This window comes from Dendropsophus ebraccatus, chromosome 9 (assembly GCF_027789765.1).
Source record: "Dendropsophus ebraccatus isolate aDenEbr1 chromosome 9, aDenEbr1.pat, whole genome shotgun sequence".
NCBI lineage: Eukaryota > Metazoa > Chordata > Amphibia > Anura > Hylidae > Dendropsophus > Dendropsophus ebraccatus.
Window position 1 is genome coordinate 111,302,548 of NC_091462.1, and position 19,852 is coordinate 111,322,399.

The 19,852-nt window shown below is 44.0% G+C and overlaps 2 protein-coding genes across 2 annotated transcripts in view; both read right to left on the minus strand.

The window, feature by feature from the left end:
• The window catches only part of LOC138801502 (programmed cell death 1 ligand 1-like), a 144,809-nt gene extending 140,604 nt beyond the window's left edge, over window positions 1-4,205 (minus strand). The window contains exons 1-2 of the mRNA XM_069984407.1: window positions 2,863-4,205; window positions 271-600 (exon numbers count right to left, since the gene is read on the minus strand). Coding sequence (XP_069840508.1) covers window positions 271-600; window positions 2,863-2,920 — 388 coding nt within the window. The 5' untranslated portion in view covers window positions 2,921-4,205. The remainder of the gene's footprint in view (window positions 1-270; window positions 601-2,862) is intronic.
• Window positions 4,206-4,303: 98 nt separating this feature from the next.
• Window positions 4,304-19,852, minus strand: part of LOC138801500 (uncharacterized) — a 33,462-nt gene continuing 17,913 nt past the window's right edge. The window contains exons 6-10 of the mRNA XM_069984403.1: window positions 14,052-14,417; window positions 13,122-13,430; window positions 11,750-12,103; window positions 6,193-6,229; window positions 4,304-5,283 (exon numbers count right to left, since the gene is read on the minus strand). Of these exons, the coding sequence (XP_069840504.1) occupies window positions 5,118-5,283; window positions 6,193-6,229; window positions 11,750-12,103; window positions 13,122-13,430; window positions 14,052-14,417 (1,232 nt within the window). The 3' untranslated portion in view covers window positions 4,304-5,117. The remainder of the gene's footprint in view (window positions 5,284-6,192; window positions 6,230-11,749; window positions 12,104-13,121; window positions 13,431-14,051; window positions 14,418-19,852) is intronic.

Genomic DNA, 19,852 nt, shown 5'->3' on the forward strand with positions numbered 1-19,852 from the left:
CTATTGAGCAATAATGTGGCTGTAAATGGTGTCTAGGTGAGTCCTCTTGAGAGCAGGAGCTACAGAAGTTGTCAGATGGAAAACAATAAATCAGTGTGGTCCTCTGTGAAGTAACACAGGCCAAGAAATGGTCTCCTGTGAGAAGAACAGGACTAGCTATTTATACTGTTGAATATATGAATTATATCCCAAAGTGGAAATGTTTTTTTGTGAACTAATTCAGCTTTAACTTTGCTGCTCCTTTATGGATATGGAAAGTAAATGACTTACCTCCAACGTCCAGCCGGATCTCCTTCTCCTTGGTGTGTGATCTGTAGGTCACTGAACACTTGTACATTCCCCCATCAGGTATCTGTATATTAGTAATAGTCAGGTCACCAGTCCCGGCTCCTAATGCTTCTGTGCTCAGGGAATATCTCGGAGACGTCGTCCTCACAGATTTATCATAGCTCAGGATTTCCTTATCTTGGTGGAGCCACAATATTGTTATATGTTCCGGATCTACAGGAGGATTGTCCACTGTGACCAGGCAAGGAACCCGAGCGTCAGACCCCAGCCTGGCTGTATGTACAGATGGTCCCGTCAGCTTCAGGGAGGACACTGTGGACAATAACATGTTTAGCAATAGTTATTATATGTCTGGGGACGATATCTAGAAAGTGTTTAGATGTTTAGAGGATTTGGGATGTCTACTCAAGCTGGGCCCCCTGAAGTACCCCCCCTCCCCCAGGACCCTAAAGTGACAAGCTTTGCATTAGTGTGCCTACGCCTCCTACATGCACAATATTAGCATGGTGATAGGGGACACTATCAAGGAAAAAAATATTGTCACCATACATATTACAATAATACTCTTACTGACCAAATCCGGCTATTGACTGAACTCAGGTGGCCAGGTCTTCCAGCACATGCAGCATCTCAAACACACACTGCTTGTGCTGAAAAGGAGACACTTGACCTGGGTAAGGCCGATTTCGGGGTAAGGAGTTGACCCATCACATCTAGTAAAAACCCTTACCTTAATACTCCCAATAAGGACACAACGCTGAGTGACATTTGGAAATACTGGCCACAGCAGCCTTTTATTAAACGGTAAACATAAATAAAACATAAATAAAACACTCTGTAAACATTGTCACCATAACAACTTTAAATTACACTCGTAACGTTTTGTAAACATTTAACTATACCAATAGCCATAATTCCCAGAGAGGTGACAGATGGCCCAAAAGAGCAATACCAATTTAGACTCTAATCCCCAGTCGCACTGCACCGGCTCGGGGCTGACAAATATGCCATGTACTGCTTTTTTCTTTTCCCCCTGGTTCCTATGGAACCTCAGAATAACCAGTCAAACAGGGGTTCCCCATTACTTTAAATGGGCCTCCGAACCACCTCACTCAGGGCCATCGGTGACCACCCCTCCTCGGGCTGCCGCGACAATCAAGCAATGCAAGCCTCTAACTCCACCGGCCACGCGATAGCTATAGGGCGGGCGGGCTGCTTCTCGTCAGACGCTGGAGAATGAGGTAAGCCCTCCCCCCAGCCTTTTCTACTAATTGCTGGCCACCCCCCCCCCATGCTCCAACTGTCCCTTCTATTGGCCCATTAACACTGTGCCACACTCTGTTATTGGCCATTGCTCCCCGCCTGAAATCCCTAACATACCGCCCCTAGCCTAGCCAATTAACCCCTTACTGCCCCCCCCGTCATGTACGGGCTGCACTAGCTGCGCCCGTTTCGCCCTCCCTAAATGAGAGCTGCACCAGGACAGTTATGTCTGGAAGATAGGATAGGCAGATCACAGAAGAAGCCCCCAATGATTTACTCACAGAAGAAATTTCCTGTGAGTCACTGAATGTAACTGCACTGTAATCACTTGTATGGTTTGCAAAACCTGTGTAGATCTGGAATCTACCTTTTGTGGTCACTGTATGAGGAGATATTATTCTGTATTCAGTAGTAGTGGTGGCATTAGTCAGTATGTGGTAGTATTAGTCAGTATGTGGTAGTAATATTTGTCTCTTGTAATCTGGTACTGTTGGCATTATTTATGTTAGTATACTGGATTTGGTCAGAAACAGTATGACGTGAATTCTTTGAGTGGAGAGGTGCTGAGAGAGGAGGCGTGCGAGCCCTCCCATAGACAGACTGTATGACACTGACGCAGGTGGGATTTCATGGTGGAACTCTCTGCCGCTTTTACACTGTGTGAACTGGCCCCTAATATAGACGGTGATCCCGGGGCTCACACATATTACATCCACTAGATGTCCTCATCCTTTTTATTATTGCTTGGAAGCAGAAACTAGGAATCATCAGATGATCCTGTGTGAACGGTGAACTGGCCACAAGGGTTGGGCATGGGGCCCATGACGGCTAATGCTCAGCTGTCACAGTCCGTTCTGTTGATGTGAATGCAGCTGCCATCCATTCTACTCTCTCAGAGGCACAAACACTCACTGTATGTTCTATACTGCAACCTCTATAACTGGTTAATCTATTTAGTAACGCTGAGTGCTGGACTAATAGACATCAGCTGTAACACAAGCCGTCACTTATGTATAGTAAACCATTCAGAAGCCATGGGATTTGTACAGGATAGATGAGTAAATACTGTATGTTATAATAGTGATATTACAGTAAGACTAAACACACAATAAACATTGAATACTGCAAAGAGAAGATTTTCCCTGAATCTAATTTCCTTTGAATGTTTTTTGTGTAGTTTAGTTATCTGTCAACCAAAAATGGGAGAGATTAGAGGGGAATGAACCTCCGTATACACGACCAGTGTTCTATCCCAAATCTCACTGGTGTCCATATGCCCCCCTACCACCACCACCACCCATCACCACTGACCTGAGTGATGCAGAACCAGGAGGCAGAGAATTGTCCTAATATTTTCCATTTTATACATTTATCCTCTTCTCTTCGTTACAGAACCAAACGCCGGAGAACACTTTCGCTTTCTATCTTTAGATTTTGGAGACCGTCCCTGGTACAGACACCTGCCCAAATAAGATATCCCCCTTCAGGGACAAACATATGGGGGGGGGACATTAACAGCTGTCTTTTATTGTTTCCCCCCACGATCTGATCACATCATCGGTGACAGTATCCGGCTGTAGGGACGCATCCTACTGGGGAATGTCCATGACTTCTCACCAGGCTTTTGTTATTACTAAGGAGTGCTGACATGGGCGGACGTAGACCACCAAAGTTCGATCCGTGCCCAGTAGTGGATTATAATAGGGGCGTTTCGGGCGGCAGCCCGGGGCCCTGAGCTCCTGGGGGGCCCATGACCACCCAAAAAGACTTATACTTTCAGTGGTGTACTGTCTCCTGGCTACAGTTCCGCCATGATTTGCAAAAAATTACTGTTTTTTAATGGCAATTTTGCACAAATCAGTACATCATGACATTATCTATCCTGTACTATGAACACCAGGCTAGTACTACCATAGTAGTGGGGTGGGGGGTCCCAGGCTTGGTGAACAGCCCGGGGCCTATGGTAAAGTTAATCCGCCCTTGGCCTGAACCCACGTGTCTCCAGTGGCAGGAACCTGATAAAAGCCAGACCCTGGAGTAGTTTATTAGCCATTTGGTCGCCAAAGAAACACAAAATTGCGTGATTTTTTTTTAAGGTCCATGCTCCTAATGATAATTTTTGCTGTTAGAGATGAGAATGAGGACATGGGCATAATGATATTGGGGAGGAATATGGCTGATGTGGTTGTTCTCCACCAATGGGAGACTAGTATCAGCTCTCTGTATACAACAGTTAGCTAGGTCCTGGAGGGGCGGATTAGTTAATCAGTGGTGTAGTCTACTCAAGTGTCCCTGTGGACAGGTACCTCAGCCTGCCAAGTACTATATTCAGATTTGTCTTTTACATTTAAATATCCATCTGCAGACCCATGTCGGACAGTATGAATTTCACCGCTATCAATGTGTCTGTGGTTTCCAAACATTTTTCTAGCTGCCACCAGGGAGTCCTAACGCTACCATGGCATGATTATTGTTAGTTTTGTTCCTACTAGCATATTTTATTGTAATGTTTAGGCCTAACGTGTTCTGTAACTTCGGACTGATGAGCATCTGATGTAAATACAGAACATGAGGCATTAGACACCAGTGTTTTTTCTATTGGATCTACCCAGCATCCACCTATTATAACTACTATCATACAGCTGGGTGAAAACCTCCCTTTTCTCCTCCTGCCACAACTACATACTTGCACAATACACCCCCCCCCCCCACCACCACACACACACAGGTATAGCCTTAAAGACATGAATTAGATGGCAGGATTTGGCATCTAGGATGGTGTTGCCTGCTGTAGGCTTACGGTAAGTTTTAGTACTGACCATTTTATTTGATGTGTTGCCTCTCAGGTGTAAATTCAGAAATGGATTCCTCCTCCAGAACACTAGAATTTTTGCAGTGTCGGGGGAATCCTCGATTCGGGGGGTTATATCTGAGGTATTTACTAAATATGCACAACCATCGCCCAACCATGTAAGCATAAGGTGGTGGCGACCATACCACACAACTGTCTTAATGTACAGAAAATCTCAATTCTTACTCAAAAACATGTTCTCCCACCATGCCATTTATATTATTACATATGAAGGGAAAAATTTGGATCCCATACCGGTGCCGGATATCAGTAAATAATAATTGTTATTAAATACAAAAAAATGAGTGAAGACATGTTCAACTGCAAGCACTAAAAATTCCTTCAAGCACGGTGGTAGAAGAATCCAACTGCAAGTGTTCGTAGATGTTTAGTCTTGCCCCTGTTTCCATTCGGGTGGCTATAGGCCTGGAGATCTGTTCCCAGAGGGCATTGCCCCCACCTATGGATATCTGCCCACTTCAGTACAGCATGTCCGGCGCTTGTCCTGGTACAATGAGTCTTTTCTTGGTGTTATATACCAGCTTTGTATTACTTTGAACCCGAAGGTGTCACATGTCCTATTGTAGTATCACATTAATAAGAGCAGATTCTGTCTATAGAATCATCATAACAAACAGAAAATAGCTGGGGTCAACGTATTCATATCCCCCAATATAAACCTGCTATAGTACAGTAGTAAATAAAATCCAGAGGCTTATACTTCTGTGCCCTCAGCTTCTCTCTCCTCTGCTATCACAGCCTCCTCAATCTCTCCATTATTATTAGTCTTCTCCATTGTCTTATTCTTCCCAGTGTTCTCAGACTCTTCAGTCTTCTTAATGACCCCAGTCTTGGTAACTGGTATGACCATTCCTTTAAACCTAGGAAAGATAACAGATTTATTTTTAATATATTTTTTTAATTCTTACTTCTTCTCTATGGAGGACACATCATCTGTCTGTAGTTCTGCTGATCTATCACATGGGGCCACATGTAGCATCTGCAGCTCCTATAACAATGTATGGGGCACAGAGGTGACCTGGTCATCAGGCCCTGAGCACAGGACATCACCAAGGATTGAGGCCGTATATACACTATATGATAACGGTGACTGTATAATACAGGGGAATAGGGAGCTCTGTGGAGGTCACTCACCTGGGACATTAATCTGACTATCTGATATATATATATATATATATATATATATATATATATATATACACGCTACCACCATGATCTAGCACCCCTTAGGCTATGTTCACACAAAATTGTTTGGTAACAATTTTCAGACAAAACCATGAGAGGAACCAAGAAAAAAACTACAATGGAAAGATTTGCATCCTCATCTGCTAACAAATACAGAATGTGCATCTGTAACACATTCGCAATCCATATTATTTTTTTATTTTTTTTGTGGATTTGTTAAATCTCTACTGTATGATTTTAATAAAGTTTATCAGGTTAAAAAAAAAATTGTCCCTTTGCAGATGCGCATTTTTTTGCAGACAATATGGATGCCAAAAGGTTACAATCCGTAAAAAAAAAATGCAGATCCCATTGACTTCTATGGGTGAATCCGCAAAAAAAAGAAAACGTCTGCACACTAGGACACAAGCTTTTTTTTTCGGACTTGTAATCTAGTGATCACGAGTATAACCTAATACAAATCATTGGGCAATAACTCAAGTATGATTTGTGGATCTGCAATTGCGGTTACAATTACAGAACGTGTGAATAAGGCCTTATAGTGAGCACAATAACACAATAGCAGGATGGATGGGATAACTTACCATTGTTTGACATTTTTACCAACAGTCTTTTTTACACCTGTAATAGAATAAGATGGATGTAGGTTATAATGTAACATAAATGTATATTTTTTGTGAAGCTTATAGCTGATTATTGCTGGGAATATAGTATAATAACCCGATCCCAGTAGCGTAATTTGGTGGGGGCAGAGGGGGCGGCCGCTCCCAGGCCCACACAGGCAGGGGGCCCACTGAAGATTTTGCCAGTTAATGCTATTGCTTTTGCTGACAGACATTATAAATGTCTATTGGCTGTAGGTGGCCCCTGGCCAGCAACCAGTGCTCCCACTTGGCCCACTTGGCTACCGAATATTGTGTCTGACCATTTAGCTGTATGCGTCTGTATGTGAGGAGAACATACAGTTGAATGCAGCAGGGTGATTGACAAGGCGAGGAGAGCATTGGCTCCCCACCCTGCCAATCACTGTTGTGGCCACAAGAGGAAGTTCCCTCCCTTAGAGCTGCGGGACATGAGTAATGTCACTCGTGCGCTCAGAGAGCAGGGAGAGAGTTGACATGAGAAGACTACAGAACTGCAACCGCACAGCAGGTAAGTACGTCTTTCCTTAGTTATAGAGGAGACCTATCTGGGTACCTAATTTGGAGGTACTATCTACTCACAGTGGTGGTGGTGTTTAACCACCAGGAGGATTACTAGGGAGATTACTGCTGGGGGAGGGGGGTGGCTGCATGGGGAATAAATACTGGGGGATAACCTACATAAGATGGTGCTGGAGAGGATGCCTACTTGGAGGATACTAACTAACATGGGGATTGCCTGCACAGAGATCTAAAGACTAGATAGATGCAGAGGGAAATAATTACTATATTGGGGCACAGAAGGCCTAACTATATGGGTGCACAGAGAAGCTGAATTTTAACATGAAGGTACAGGGGGCCTGACTACTATATGGGGGTCACATGGAGGGTCTATCTTCCATATGGAGGAACAAGGGGGGGGGGTAATCTACTATGTTAGGGTATATAGGGTGGCCTTTTTACTATATGAGAGCATAGAAGGACCCTGTGAACTATATGAGGGCTAAAATTGGGTCTAAATACTACATGGAGGCATAAATTGGCTGCTCTCATTTACCCTGTACACCATGATTATCGGTGCTGATTTCTGCTACATTTTTAACGTATTGTCATGTATTGTTTCTATGAATTAGTAAAGTAATTATTCCATTTAGTTATGTTGCAGTAGTCTGGCTTTTTTGCATATAGAATATTTGGTATAGTTGCCTTAGACTGCATGGGACTATTTATTGTTATTACCCAGCATTTGTACTATACATTTACTCTATTGGTATTGTGGGTATACCCTTCGGCAGTCCTCATGCTGCCCAATAGATATTAGACAGATAGATGTGAGATAAAAGATTCTGGGAAAAAGGCAGTGTGTTTTTGCAATGCTGGATAACCCCTTTAATTTTTACATGGTTATATATGTGAAATATAGAAAGTTTTTTCCACTGTTCTTAGTCCCTGTTCACTATGAGTAATGTAGTAGAAAATACCCTTTATTATTTGGAAAGTATTGTCATCTACTGAGTTTCCCTATGGGTAACATAATCGGTTGGGGGCCCACTGAGACTCACTCGCCCCCCCTAGGCTGAACCCCTAGCTACGCCCCTGTCCGATCCCTACAGATAAATCCACGATAGAACCTTCCCTCCGGTCTCCCTGTAATATTCCTGACTATATATCTGACAGAAAGAAGCGGCTGCGGAGGAACAACAGAGGGAAGCGGCTGCTGAGGAACAACAGAGAGAAGCAGCTGCAGAGGAACAACAGAGAGAAAAGGCTGGGGAGGAACAACAGAGAGAAGCGGCTGTGGAGGAACAACAGAGAGAAGCGGCTGCAGAGGAACAACAGAGAGAAGCGGCTGCGGAAGAAGAACAGAGAGAATCTGCTGCGGAAGAAGAACTGATAGAAGCGGCTGCGGAAGAACAACAGAGAGAATTGGCTGCGGAAGAAGAACAACAGAGAGAAGCGGCTGCGGAGGAGCAACAGAGAGAAGCGGCTGCGGAGGAGCAACAGAGAGAAGCGGCTGCAGAGGAACAACAGAGAGAAGCGGCTGCAGAGGTACAACAGAGAGAAGCGGCTGCAGAGGAACCTTTGTCAAAGGGGTCTGTGACCTATGTATCGAAGAAGTTCCTGAAGATAAGGATTGGGAGATGGCTGCACATGTAACATGGCTCTGGCTGCAGTCTGGGCTGTTGTGGCTGGTGAGCTGGTCACAATGGCTGGGGCAAATATTTATGAATGGTCTGTGAAGCTACTTGAATCTTTGTATATGGTACCGCTTTGTATATTGTACCGCTTCTTATGTGGTACTGCTATGGCACTTGTAAGCATGTGAAGAAATTACCTGTGTTATGTATTGCAGTAATTATCTTTGGTCAGTAGGTGGCAGCCAAGTAGTAAACTATAGTATATGTAGTTGGAAAGTCAGGATATATGTAATTACTGATACATTATGGACACGCTGACCACGCTGAGATTACAGTTTTTATACCTCACACTGTGGATAAATAACTACATTATCTTCCTGGCTAAGAGGAAACAAGAAGTGCCTGTGTGGTGTGGAGGAGGAGCTTCCTGTGTGGTGTGGAGGAGGAGCTTCCTATGTGGTGAGGATCAGCTTTGTGGAGGAGGAGCTTCCTGTGTGGTGTGGAGCTTCCTGTGTGGTGTGGAGCTTCCTGTGTCGTGTCGAGGAGGAGCTTCCTGTGTGGTGTGGAGCTTCCTGTGTGGTGTGGAGGAGGAGCTTCCTGTGTGGTGTTGAGGAGGAGCTTCCTGTGTGGTGTGGAGCTTCCTGTGTGGTGTGGAGGAGAAGCTTCCTGTGTGGTGTCGAGGAGGAGCTTCCTGTGTGGAGCTTCCTGTGTGGTGTGGAGGAGGAGCTTCCTGTGTGGTGTCGAGGAGGAGCTTCCTGTGTGGTGTGGAGGAGGAGCTTCCTGTGTGGTGTGGAGGAGGAGCTTCCTGTGTGGTATGGAGGAGGAGCTTCCTGTGTGTTGAGGGGAGGAGGAGCATCCTATGTGGTGTGGAAGAGGAGCTTCTTGTGTGGTGTGGAGGAGGAGCTTCCTATGTGGTGAGGATCAGCTTTGTGGAGGAGGAGCTCCCTGTGTGGTGTGGAGCTTCCTGTGTGGTGTGGGGGAGGAGCGTCCTGTGTGGTGTGGAGCTTCCTGTGTGGTGTGGGGGAGGAGCGTCCTGTGTGGTGTGGAGCTTCCTGTGTGGTGTGGAGGAGGAGCTTCTGCAGTGTCCCAGAACACGTTGTCTGTTTCTCACTGTCAGTTTCTTTTTGCTATTACAGCCATGCCTGTTCTGGAAACTATTTGCACTGCAACTGTGACTATATAGTCCCTATTACTCTCAGGTTCATGTATATTGTATATGTGTTTAACTCTGTGCAGTGGTATGCAAAGGCTGAAGATCACGTGACCATGCCCTGTAACCATGGTTCCTCCAATGGCCGTCGAGCTTTGGCCAGGAGTACCATGTGACTTCCCCTTGCTAGTTAGTTCCGGCCCCTGCTTCCAAGCAAGGAGGTTGTGTGTGTGTGTCCCTCTTCACCTTCAGAAGAGTGGACCTGGTGCTCTGCTGTAACAGATCCTGGCTGTCCGTCTGCTCAAGTGCCTGGAGTATCTTCTCATCTGGGTGTCGTTCCTGTTATTCATCTCCTCATCAAGTCAAGATTCATACTGCAAGTACTCTAAATCCACCCAGCATCTCTATTCTTCTCTCACTACTACTCCCATCATCTGGCACGTTTCACCTCAGCCTATGCGGCACCACCTTAGCTCTGTCTTTACAAGTCTGCTATATACCCGGTTGCATCCGGAAGAGACTGTTGCTACCAGTTACCTCAGTTACAATAAAAGTGTAACCACCGCTGTTACTGAACCCTGGCATTGGTGTCCGTTTACTGGTGCCCTGACTAGGCACAGCGAAGAATCGCATGCCCAGTAGCAAGTATACCGCAGTATCTACAGACCGGTCCCTCAGCTGTGCCATCCTCAGGCCCTATACTGTGACAATCCTATACCCTGCAGCTGCCCCGGTTCCTGCCCGCTCACAGCACCTGCACTGCGAAGTTACCCTCACGGGTCAGGGCATCGCACTTCCTGTGTGGTATGGAGGAAGAGATTCCTGTGTGTTGTGGGGAGGAGGAGCATCCTATGTGGTGTGGAAGAGGAGCTTCTTGTGTGGTGTGGAGGAGGAGCTTCCTATGTGGTGAGGATCAGCTTTGTTTGTGGAGGAGGAGCTTCCTGTGTGGTGTGGAGGAGAGAGAGGCATCTGGATTAAAGAAAGGTCCCAATGACAATGACTTCTGCATCCATGTACACCACACAGTCGTAGTGATATAGGGACTCATACACAGACACCTCATTACTGAAGAGACTGATCTGCATAACAAGTGCTTCACTCTGGAGAGCAAGGTCTATAACTATAAGGGGTCCCAGCATAACTATAAGGGGTCACAGTATAACTATAAGGGGTCACAGTATAACTATAAGGGGTCCCAGTATAATTATAAGGGGTCCCAGTATAACTATAAGGGGTCACAGTATAACTATAAGGGGTCACAGAATAACTATAAGGGGTCCCAGTATAACTATAAGGGGTCCCAGTATAACTATAAGGGGTCCCAGTATAACTATAAGGGGTCCCAGTATAACTATAAGGGGTCCCAGTATAACTATAAGGGGTCACAGTATAACTATAAGGGGTCACAGTATAACTATAAGGGGGGACAGTGCTTGCCTTTAAATTACAAATACTATTGCACAATACTTAGGGTGCACCCCACTAAGGGACCTATCTGGAAGAAACCTATCCTAAAAAAACTTGATTCTATGACCTGTTAAAGGGACTTTGGAAAAGAGGGGGTAAATTGTTTGTACTACTAGACAGTGTTGTATTACTGTGCAGTTGTTTCTGTTATTACTGTATTGATTATATTCCCAGGTCTCTATAACTTGACACTCCACCGAGATCCTAGACCCATGCACTACAAGTGAGATCTACTAGCCTGAGGAAGGCCCGGGATGGGCCGAAAGCTCGCTTTATAGTCACGATCTCTACTATTTCTACTATATATTTCATACTGGTCGGAGTATACAAGCTTTCTGTATCACTGTAAAATAAACTATCACTTCTGCATTATTTTGAGTGCCGTGGATTTTACTTCTTATCTATAACTTTACTCAACGTATGCTGAGAGAAGTGAGCAGAAAAACAGCGGGGCCCAACAGCAATTTCTCCACCCACTTAGGATAAGTCCTTGTACAGACTTGTAGGACTTTAGAACATCATTGCCAACCTACATGTTTGGCCGACATGCAATTTTAAAAAGCAGTGGCTCATGGGTCCTGGGGCACTGCACCAACATAGACTTCTGAAATACTATATAAATCTTAGTGAAACCGGACTGACCTGCCGCCTATTACATTTTTTATTGTCCAAGTTTATTTTCATTTTATGGACAATGTGAAAACTATTTTTTTCTGTTGAAAGAGTAAGAAATGTTGGTCCTCACCTATGTGTAGGGGTGCGGTGCTCCTCTCTATAGGACGCTCCAGGCTGGGATGGTCCACTCTGCAGATGATTTCTGATCCTTCGTCTAAACTTATTATTGGGGTAAAAGTCAATGAAGCCTCATAGCAGTAAGTGTTATCATTCTCCTGCTTCTCATTATGTGACATCTTGTAGGTTCTCTCCGTGCCTGATGTTTGTATAAGTACAGGAGTCAGGTCTCCAACCTTCTTAGTGAACCAGGTTATAGATAGAAGATCAGGGAAATATCCGGATATATCACAGGTCAGGGCGGCTTTTGTCTCATCTTCCAGGTTGGGGATATTGATAGATCCAACATGTGGCCGCCAGGGCAGATCTGTAATATATGTGGGGTAGAATGAGTTATGTACAGTGGGTTCTGTATAAGCAGCACAGACTTAGAGAAGAGATTAAGAGGAGAATGATGTCCATATGTTCTATATGAGGCACTTTTAATGCTACATACAGAGTCTTCAGGGATCCTATCACAATGAAATGCACAGTGCACACAAGTGGCAGCGTTTTGACTGATCTCTGTGGATAAACATGGCTGGTCAGGTGGATCTAGATCTCTGTGGAGAAATATGGCTGGTCAGGTGGATCTAGATCTCTGTGGAGAAACATGGCTGGTCAGGTGGATCTAGATCTCTGTGGAGAAATATGGCTGGTCAGGTGGATCTAGATCTCTGTGGAGAAATTGGCTGGTCAGGTGGATCTAGATCTCTGTGGAGAAACATGGCTGGTCAGGTGGGTCTAGATCTCTGTGGAGAAACATGGCTGGTCAGGTGGGTCTAGATCTCTGTAGAAAAAACAGGTTTGGTCAGATGGATCCAGATCTCTGTGGAGAAACCTGGCCTGGTCAGATAGATTGAGATCTCTCTGAAGAAAGATAGTCTGGTGAGACGGATCCAGATGCCTATGGCTTTGCCCAACTCTACTATACTGGTGTCATTCTCTTTTCTCCTTATGATGTCATCATTGGAAGCCTATTTAAACAGATCTCATTCTCATGTTATTACTCATGTGTATTGTGTTTTTTAATCCCATAAGCAAAGTAGCTCTCTCATAGAAAGAGCATGATCTCTGAATCCATCTATTGGAGATAGCATTCCTACAAGTTAATGCTAGACTCCTCCAAGAAGCCATAGAACAATGTACCAAGGGATTAATAGCCATGCCAAGACCTCTCCCAAAAGGGGAATTTACCCATCTGTAGTCAGTTATTTTGAGTTTGTTGACCCTCATCAGTACAGGGCAGGGTGCTGGCTTGCTAACATTGAGTCTTATGTCATTGGATGGATTTAGATAGATAGATAGATAGATAGATAGATAGGTAGATAGATGATTAGTTTTACCTCTCATAGTTATTGATCTTGTCTCTCGTGTCTCCATACTCTCATGTTTCCACTCTACAACGATTTTCAACTGTCGATCATTGACTGTATGAAGAAGAATACTGACAACACTGGTGACATTATATTTGGGATCGTCGTCTTGTGTGCTCCATCTTTCCACAGCTGATAATGGTAAGTTACCAGATGTATTTTCCAAATGCCAGGAGATTCTTATACCTTTAGGGTAAAACTTCTGTAGAGTCAGAGAGAACTGAACATGAGATGAAGCCGCCATAGTGATCTGTATGGGCTCCAACATGTGGGGTTCAGCTGGAAGAGAAGAGGCAGAAGCTTAGACCAGTGTCTGTACTGGGAGGAGTATTCTAGTTCTGCTGTCCTAGATTTTCCCCATTCACCTTTCATAGAAGTTAGAGCTTGTTTATTTCAAGTGTCCCTATCATTATAAAATAAAAAACTTTTCCCATATCACTTGGACTTAACAAAGGTTTCGATTGGTCATAGTCTGAGTTTTTAGGTCCCTATATTTTAGGTCCCAATCTTCAGTCCCCGGCTTCCTGTGATCTCCATTGCTCTGAACAATTTTTATTATAAAGGCAGCGAAAAACTTCTAATAACTGTTGGCCAAATGTTCTTTGAGCTGCCAGTCATGTATCTCTCCTCTGTGGAATACATTACAAAATATACACAGAAGCCGGAATGATGATACATTGAAGAGTTCCACTTTGGCATAACAAGAATTCTCTTGAGTAGTTATGGTTCCTCCATATGACTTGTATCAGTCTATCTCGCCTTTCTAAGAAGGTAACAAGGTTCTAACACTCTTGTCACTCTTATCTTTGTTCTAACACTCTTCATGTAAAATAGTTGTAACAAACATCATAGTAACCATGATAACCTAATGTGTTATTTCATATAAAAACAATATCTCACCATATACAGTCTCATAGTGAAACCTCTTCTCCTCTTGTTGTTCCTTGGAGACTCCTCTACAGATGAAGGTGACATCTCTATGTCTCTGTATATGGGGGATGAAGCTCAGTGATGAGGAGTACTGACGCCCCTCCGGTTGGGATCTGATCACATAGGATGTATCCAGTAAACTCTCCTTCACTTCTTCTGAATGTCCTCTCATCTGAGACGTCTGGATCTCCTCCTCCTCCTGTCCGGCTCTTCTTATCAGCCAGGTCACACACAGGTTCTCGGGGGAGTCGTCCACAGTACAGTACAGGGTGGTCTCCTCTCCATCTATCAGCTTAGGAGGACCCTTAATGTCTCTTACTATGAATGGTCCGGGAGCTGAATAGTATAAAATGATGGAACTTTACATTTTACAGTGAAATAACATAAAACACTGAATTGTCATATGTTTTAGTTGGTCATACAGATCCATCAGTAATCCTAACGGTACAGCATTACCTTTCCGCCAGGATTATATCTAGGGATGAGAGAACTTTTGAAAAGTTGGGTTCGGTTCGATCCCCCGAACTTTCCTGAAGTTCGGATTCTTACGAACCGAACCAAAAATGAACCTTGCTGAATAATTGCAGCTACAATAGTGGGAGTCTGATAGGGTATACAGTAGTTTCGTGTAGTTGCAGTTGCTATTACAATGAAAAAAGTGGAAAAAATCAAAGTGCAAAAATAGTGGAAAAAAAAATAGCCGGCAAATCGGCAATAATGCCGACTCCTCTAATGGTTAATATATTTAATTAATAAAACACATTTTCGTTGTAATAAAGTCACTTTCGTTGTTCAATAATTTAATTAAAACAAATCCATACTTGTGCAATTAAATATACTGTTAAAATAAATAAATAAATATATATATATATATATATATATATATATAATTTATTTATTTATTTTTTTACAGTATATTTAATTGCACAAGTATGGTGTTAGAATTCAGTCTGTGTGTGTGAACTCGGCTGGAAGAATCAGCCGACGCCCGATTTCTCTCTGACCTGTTCACACTTCTTGCTCTGCCAGGGAGCCGACACCCAGTCTCATGCCTTCTCCTGACTCCTCTCTGGTGCTCGTGGGGTTAAGCCTTCAGGTGTTGCTCTCCTGAGGCTTGCTCCTGTCTCAGTACAGGGGAGGGCTCCCTGGCTGCTATTGGAGTCTCATGCTGCTGTCAGACTCCTTGCTCCTATCAGGGGCCGGGGCGGGAGCTCTGGTAGCATTTAAGCTGGTGAATTACACCTGGTAGTTGCCAGTGTATGTTTGGTCTCCAGCTACACCAGCGTGTCCAGGGTCGGACTGGGCCACCGGGGAGCCGGGGGATCCCCCGGTGGGCCCCACCCCCTCTTCCCTCTTGCAGGGCCCTTCCCCTAAGCCAGAGAGGGGCCTCCCGTTTGGAAGCTGCCTAGTGTCGGGAGCTCAAGGGGCCCCCTGCTGGCTCCCACACTGCTGGGTGAGTTCAGCACCGCATCAGGGCCCGTTCTTTCTATAATCATGGGCCCTCCCCTCCCCCTGCTCACCTGACTCCTTACATCAGCTCTGGGCCTCAGCGCTGACCTCTTCCTGCCTGTCACGTGAGCAGCAGCAGCAGGCCCCTCCATCCCCCTCCCCTCTGCAATCATGTGACTCTCCTGTTGCTATGTGTGCAGTCGGTGCACAGGAGATGGGGAGAGGCTGCAGGCTGCCCGGCCTGGCAGGGAGAAGAGAAGATGGAGACAAGAAGACTGAAGCTTCCTGCCCTGCTGAACATGTGAGTGTGTGTATATACTTGTCTATCTGTCATCCGTGTGTGTCTGTACATGTGTCATGTGTTTATGCATGTGAGTAATATATGTGTGTGTGTGTGCTTTCTATCATGTATATAGTGTATATTATGTAATGTAGTTCTATAGATGGTTTATATGTGTAATCTGCATGCTTTTGTATCTGTGTATCCATGTTGGTGAGTCTGTGTGTGTGTTAGTATGATTAGATGTATATATGTAAGATGTGTTGTGTCTGCATGTTTGTGTATGTCTGCAGTATGTCTATTTGTGTATATATGTATACAGTGTGTATGTCTGCAGTATGTCTATGTATATATGTATACAGTGTGTATGGCTGCAGTATGTCTATTTGTGTATATATGTATACAGTGTGTATGTCTGCAGTATGTCTATTTGTGTATATATGTATATAGTATGTATGTCTGCAGTATGTCTGTGTATATATGTATACTGTATGTATGTCTGCAGTATGTCTATTTGTGTATATATGTATACAGTGTGTATGTCTGCAGTATGTCTATGTATATATGTATACAGTGTGTATGGCTGCAGTATGTCTATTTGTGTATATATGTATACAGTGTGTATGTCTGCAGTATGTCTATTTGTGTATATATGTATATAGTATGTATGTCTGCAGTATGTCTGTGTATATATGTATACTGTATGTATGTCTGCAGTATGTCTATTTGTGTATATATGTATACAGTGTGTATGTCTGCAGTATGTCTATGTATATATGTATACCGTGTGTATGTCTGCAGTATGTCTATTTGTGTATATATGTATACAGTGTGTATGTCTGCAGTATGTCTATTTGTGTATATATGTATACTGTATGTATGTCTGCAGTATGTCTATTTGTGTATATATGTATACAGTATGTATGTCTGCAGTATGTCTATTTGTGTATATATGTATACTGTATGTATGTCTGCAGTATGTCTATTTGTGTATATATGTATACTGTATGTATGTCTGCAGTATGTCTATTTGTGTATATATGTATACAGTATGTATGTCTGCAGTATGTCTATTTGTGTATATATGTATACTGTATGTATGTCTGCAGTATGTCTATTTGTGTATATATGTATACAGTATGTATGTCTGCAGTATGTCTATTTGTGTATATATGTATACAGTATGTATGTCTGCAGTATGTCTATTTGTGTATATATGTATACTGTATGTATGTCTGCAGTATGTCTATTTGTGTATATATGTATACAGTGTGTATGTCTGCAGTATGTCTATTTGTGTATATATGTATACCGTGTGTATGTCTGCAGTATGTCTATTTGTGTATATATGTATACCGTATGTATGTCTGCAGTATGTCTATTTGTGTATATATGTATACTGTATGTATGTCTGCAGTATGTCTATTTGTGTATATATGTATACTGTATGTATGTCTGCAGTATGTCTATTTGTGTATATATGTATACTGTATGTATGTCTGCAGTATGTCTATTTGTGTATATATGTATACTGTATGTCTGCAGTATGTCTATTTGTGTATATATGTATACAGTATGTATGTCTGCAGTATGTCTATTTGTGTATATATGTATACAGTGTGTATGGCTGCAGTATGTCTATTTGTGTATATATGTATACAGTGTGTATGTGATGAGAAGTTCACACTTTGGAGGTCCAGTTGTGCCGGAGATCCGTGAGGCTTGGGCTCTGATCAGCTGAGGATTCTCATATCAAAGATGATAGGTGTTGTAGTAGATATAACAGTAAGACTTTAATCAATGTATGACGTGTTTCATCAAATGAGATCATCAGATCTATTGAGGATTCCCTTAGAAACACATTATCCATTGATTTGTCTTACTCCTACGTCTACTACAACTCCTATCATCTGTGATGTGAGAATCCTGAATCAGCCGATCAGCGCCTAAGCCTCACGGATCTCCTGCACAACTGGGACCTCCAGAGTGTGAACTTCTTCTCAACCATTGTACCGACTCAAGAATAAAGATATAAGCAGCAGACACAAGTGGGATAATGCCCCCCTCACCAGACTGCACCCCCTCCGGAGCAGCAGTATTAGTGATAGGTAGGATAATACCCCCCCTCACCAGACTGCACCCCCTCCGGAGCAGTAGTATCAGTGATAGGTAGGCTTACGCCCCCCTCATCTGACTGCACCCCCTCCGGAGCAGCAGTAGTATCAGTGATAGGTAGGATTATGCCCCCCTCATCTGACTGCACCCCCTCCGGAGCAGCAGTAGTATCAGTGATTGGTGAGGGAGGCATAATCCTACCTATCACTGATACTACTGCTGCTCCGGAGGGGGTGCAGTCAGATGAGGGGGGCATAAGCCTACCTATCACTGATACTACTGCTCCGGAGGGGTGCAGTCTGGTGAGGGGGGGCATAATCCTACCTATCACTGATACTACTGCTCCGGAGGGGGTGCAGTCAGATGAGGGGGGCATAAGCCTACCTATCACTGATACTGCTGCTCCGGAGGGGGTGCAGTCTGGTGAGGGGGGGGGCATAATCCTACCTATCACTGATACTACTGCTCCGGAGGGGGTGCAGTCTGGTGAGGGGGTATTATCCTACTTATCACTGGTACTACTGCTCCGGAGGGGGTGCAGTCTGGTGAGGGGGGCATAATCCTACCTGACTGCACCCCCTCCGGAGCAGCAGTAGTATCAGTGATAGGTAGGCTTATGCCCCCCTCATCAGACTGCACCCCCTCCGGAGCAGCAGTATCAGTATCAGCACTAAAGTAGTAATAATTCTTGTGATTTTATTCCCACCCTCTAGCGCGATGTTTCGTTTTAGCTCTGAGAAAGGCAAAACATTGCACAAGAGGGAGTGAATAAAGTCACAAGATTTTTGACTACTTTGGTGCTGTCTTCGCTGCTGAATTATTGTCCAAGTCTCCTGGTTCCGTTGAAAGGGCTGCAAGCGGCATCAAGGTGTACAAACCACCGCTAAAGTGACTGGTGGTCTTGGGCTTGTAGCATGACCGCCCAAGGTGAGCAGCAAGTTTAGCCACTTACACACATTTGTTCTGCAGTAATAAGCTATGTGCTCCGCATGGTGTTCTCTCTCTTCTACTAGTAGATGTATAAAATGGCAGATTACATTTTAAAGCCAGGTTTACACGCTGACCACTGATGTGCCTTTCAAGATGGTCCTTTAAAGTCTTATTCTAGCCCAACACTTTATGGTGAGGCAAAACCGTCATGGGTCTCCTCTGCTGGAGATTGTAATAGAGGAGCAGACTAGATGGTCATTCTTTCCCTCATCTTCTGATGCTGTGTTCACACATAACATTTTTTATGTGTTTTTACAGCAATATTGTTGGAATTTCATTAAAGTTTCTACATAAATGGTGCAGTTTTACCACAACTGCATAAATCAGTAACAACTGTATAAGTGACTGGCAGTGCACTAGCGTTGCTGCTCACATACACAGCTCTATGCAAAGTCGCTGTACTAACGTGAAAGGTTTGGCGCTGATTATGTCTTTATATGTTGGGTGGGCCCCAAGAATCAATTTCCCTGGTGGGCCAAGGTACCCCAGTCCGACACTGAGCGTGTCTATTGTTCTGCTTGATATTGTGACACTTGGACTTGGACTTCGCTTTTTGCCTCACCCTCTGTACTGCGTTACCTCTCGTGTTTGACCTTGGACCGGACTCTGTTTACCCCTTGTTTGCTGATTCGGATTTTGACGTTACCTCCTGTTGCTGACTCGGACTGCCTGACCTGTTTGTATATACCTGTCTGTGTGATTCTGTCTACCTCCCCGTATCCCTAGGTAAGTTAGGGACTGTCGCCCAGTTGCTGCCCTAGGGGTTAGCCTAGGGGGGCAGGCAGGTAGGGACAGGGGTTGCGGGTCTAGACTAGGGAATTCCATCTTCCCGGACCCCAGGACTCCCTGACATATGGATTTGTTTAAATTAAGTTATTGAACAACGAAACTAATTTTATTATAATGAAAATGTGTTTTATTAATTGAATATTAATTA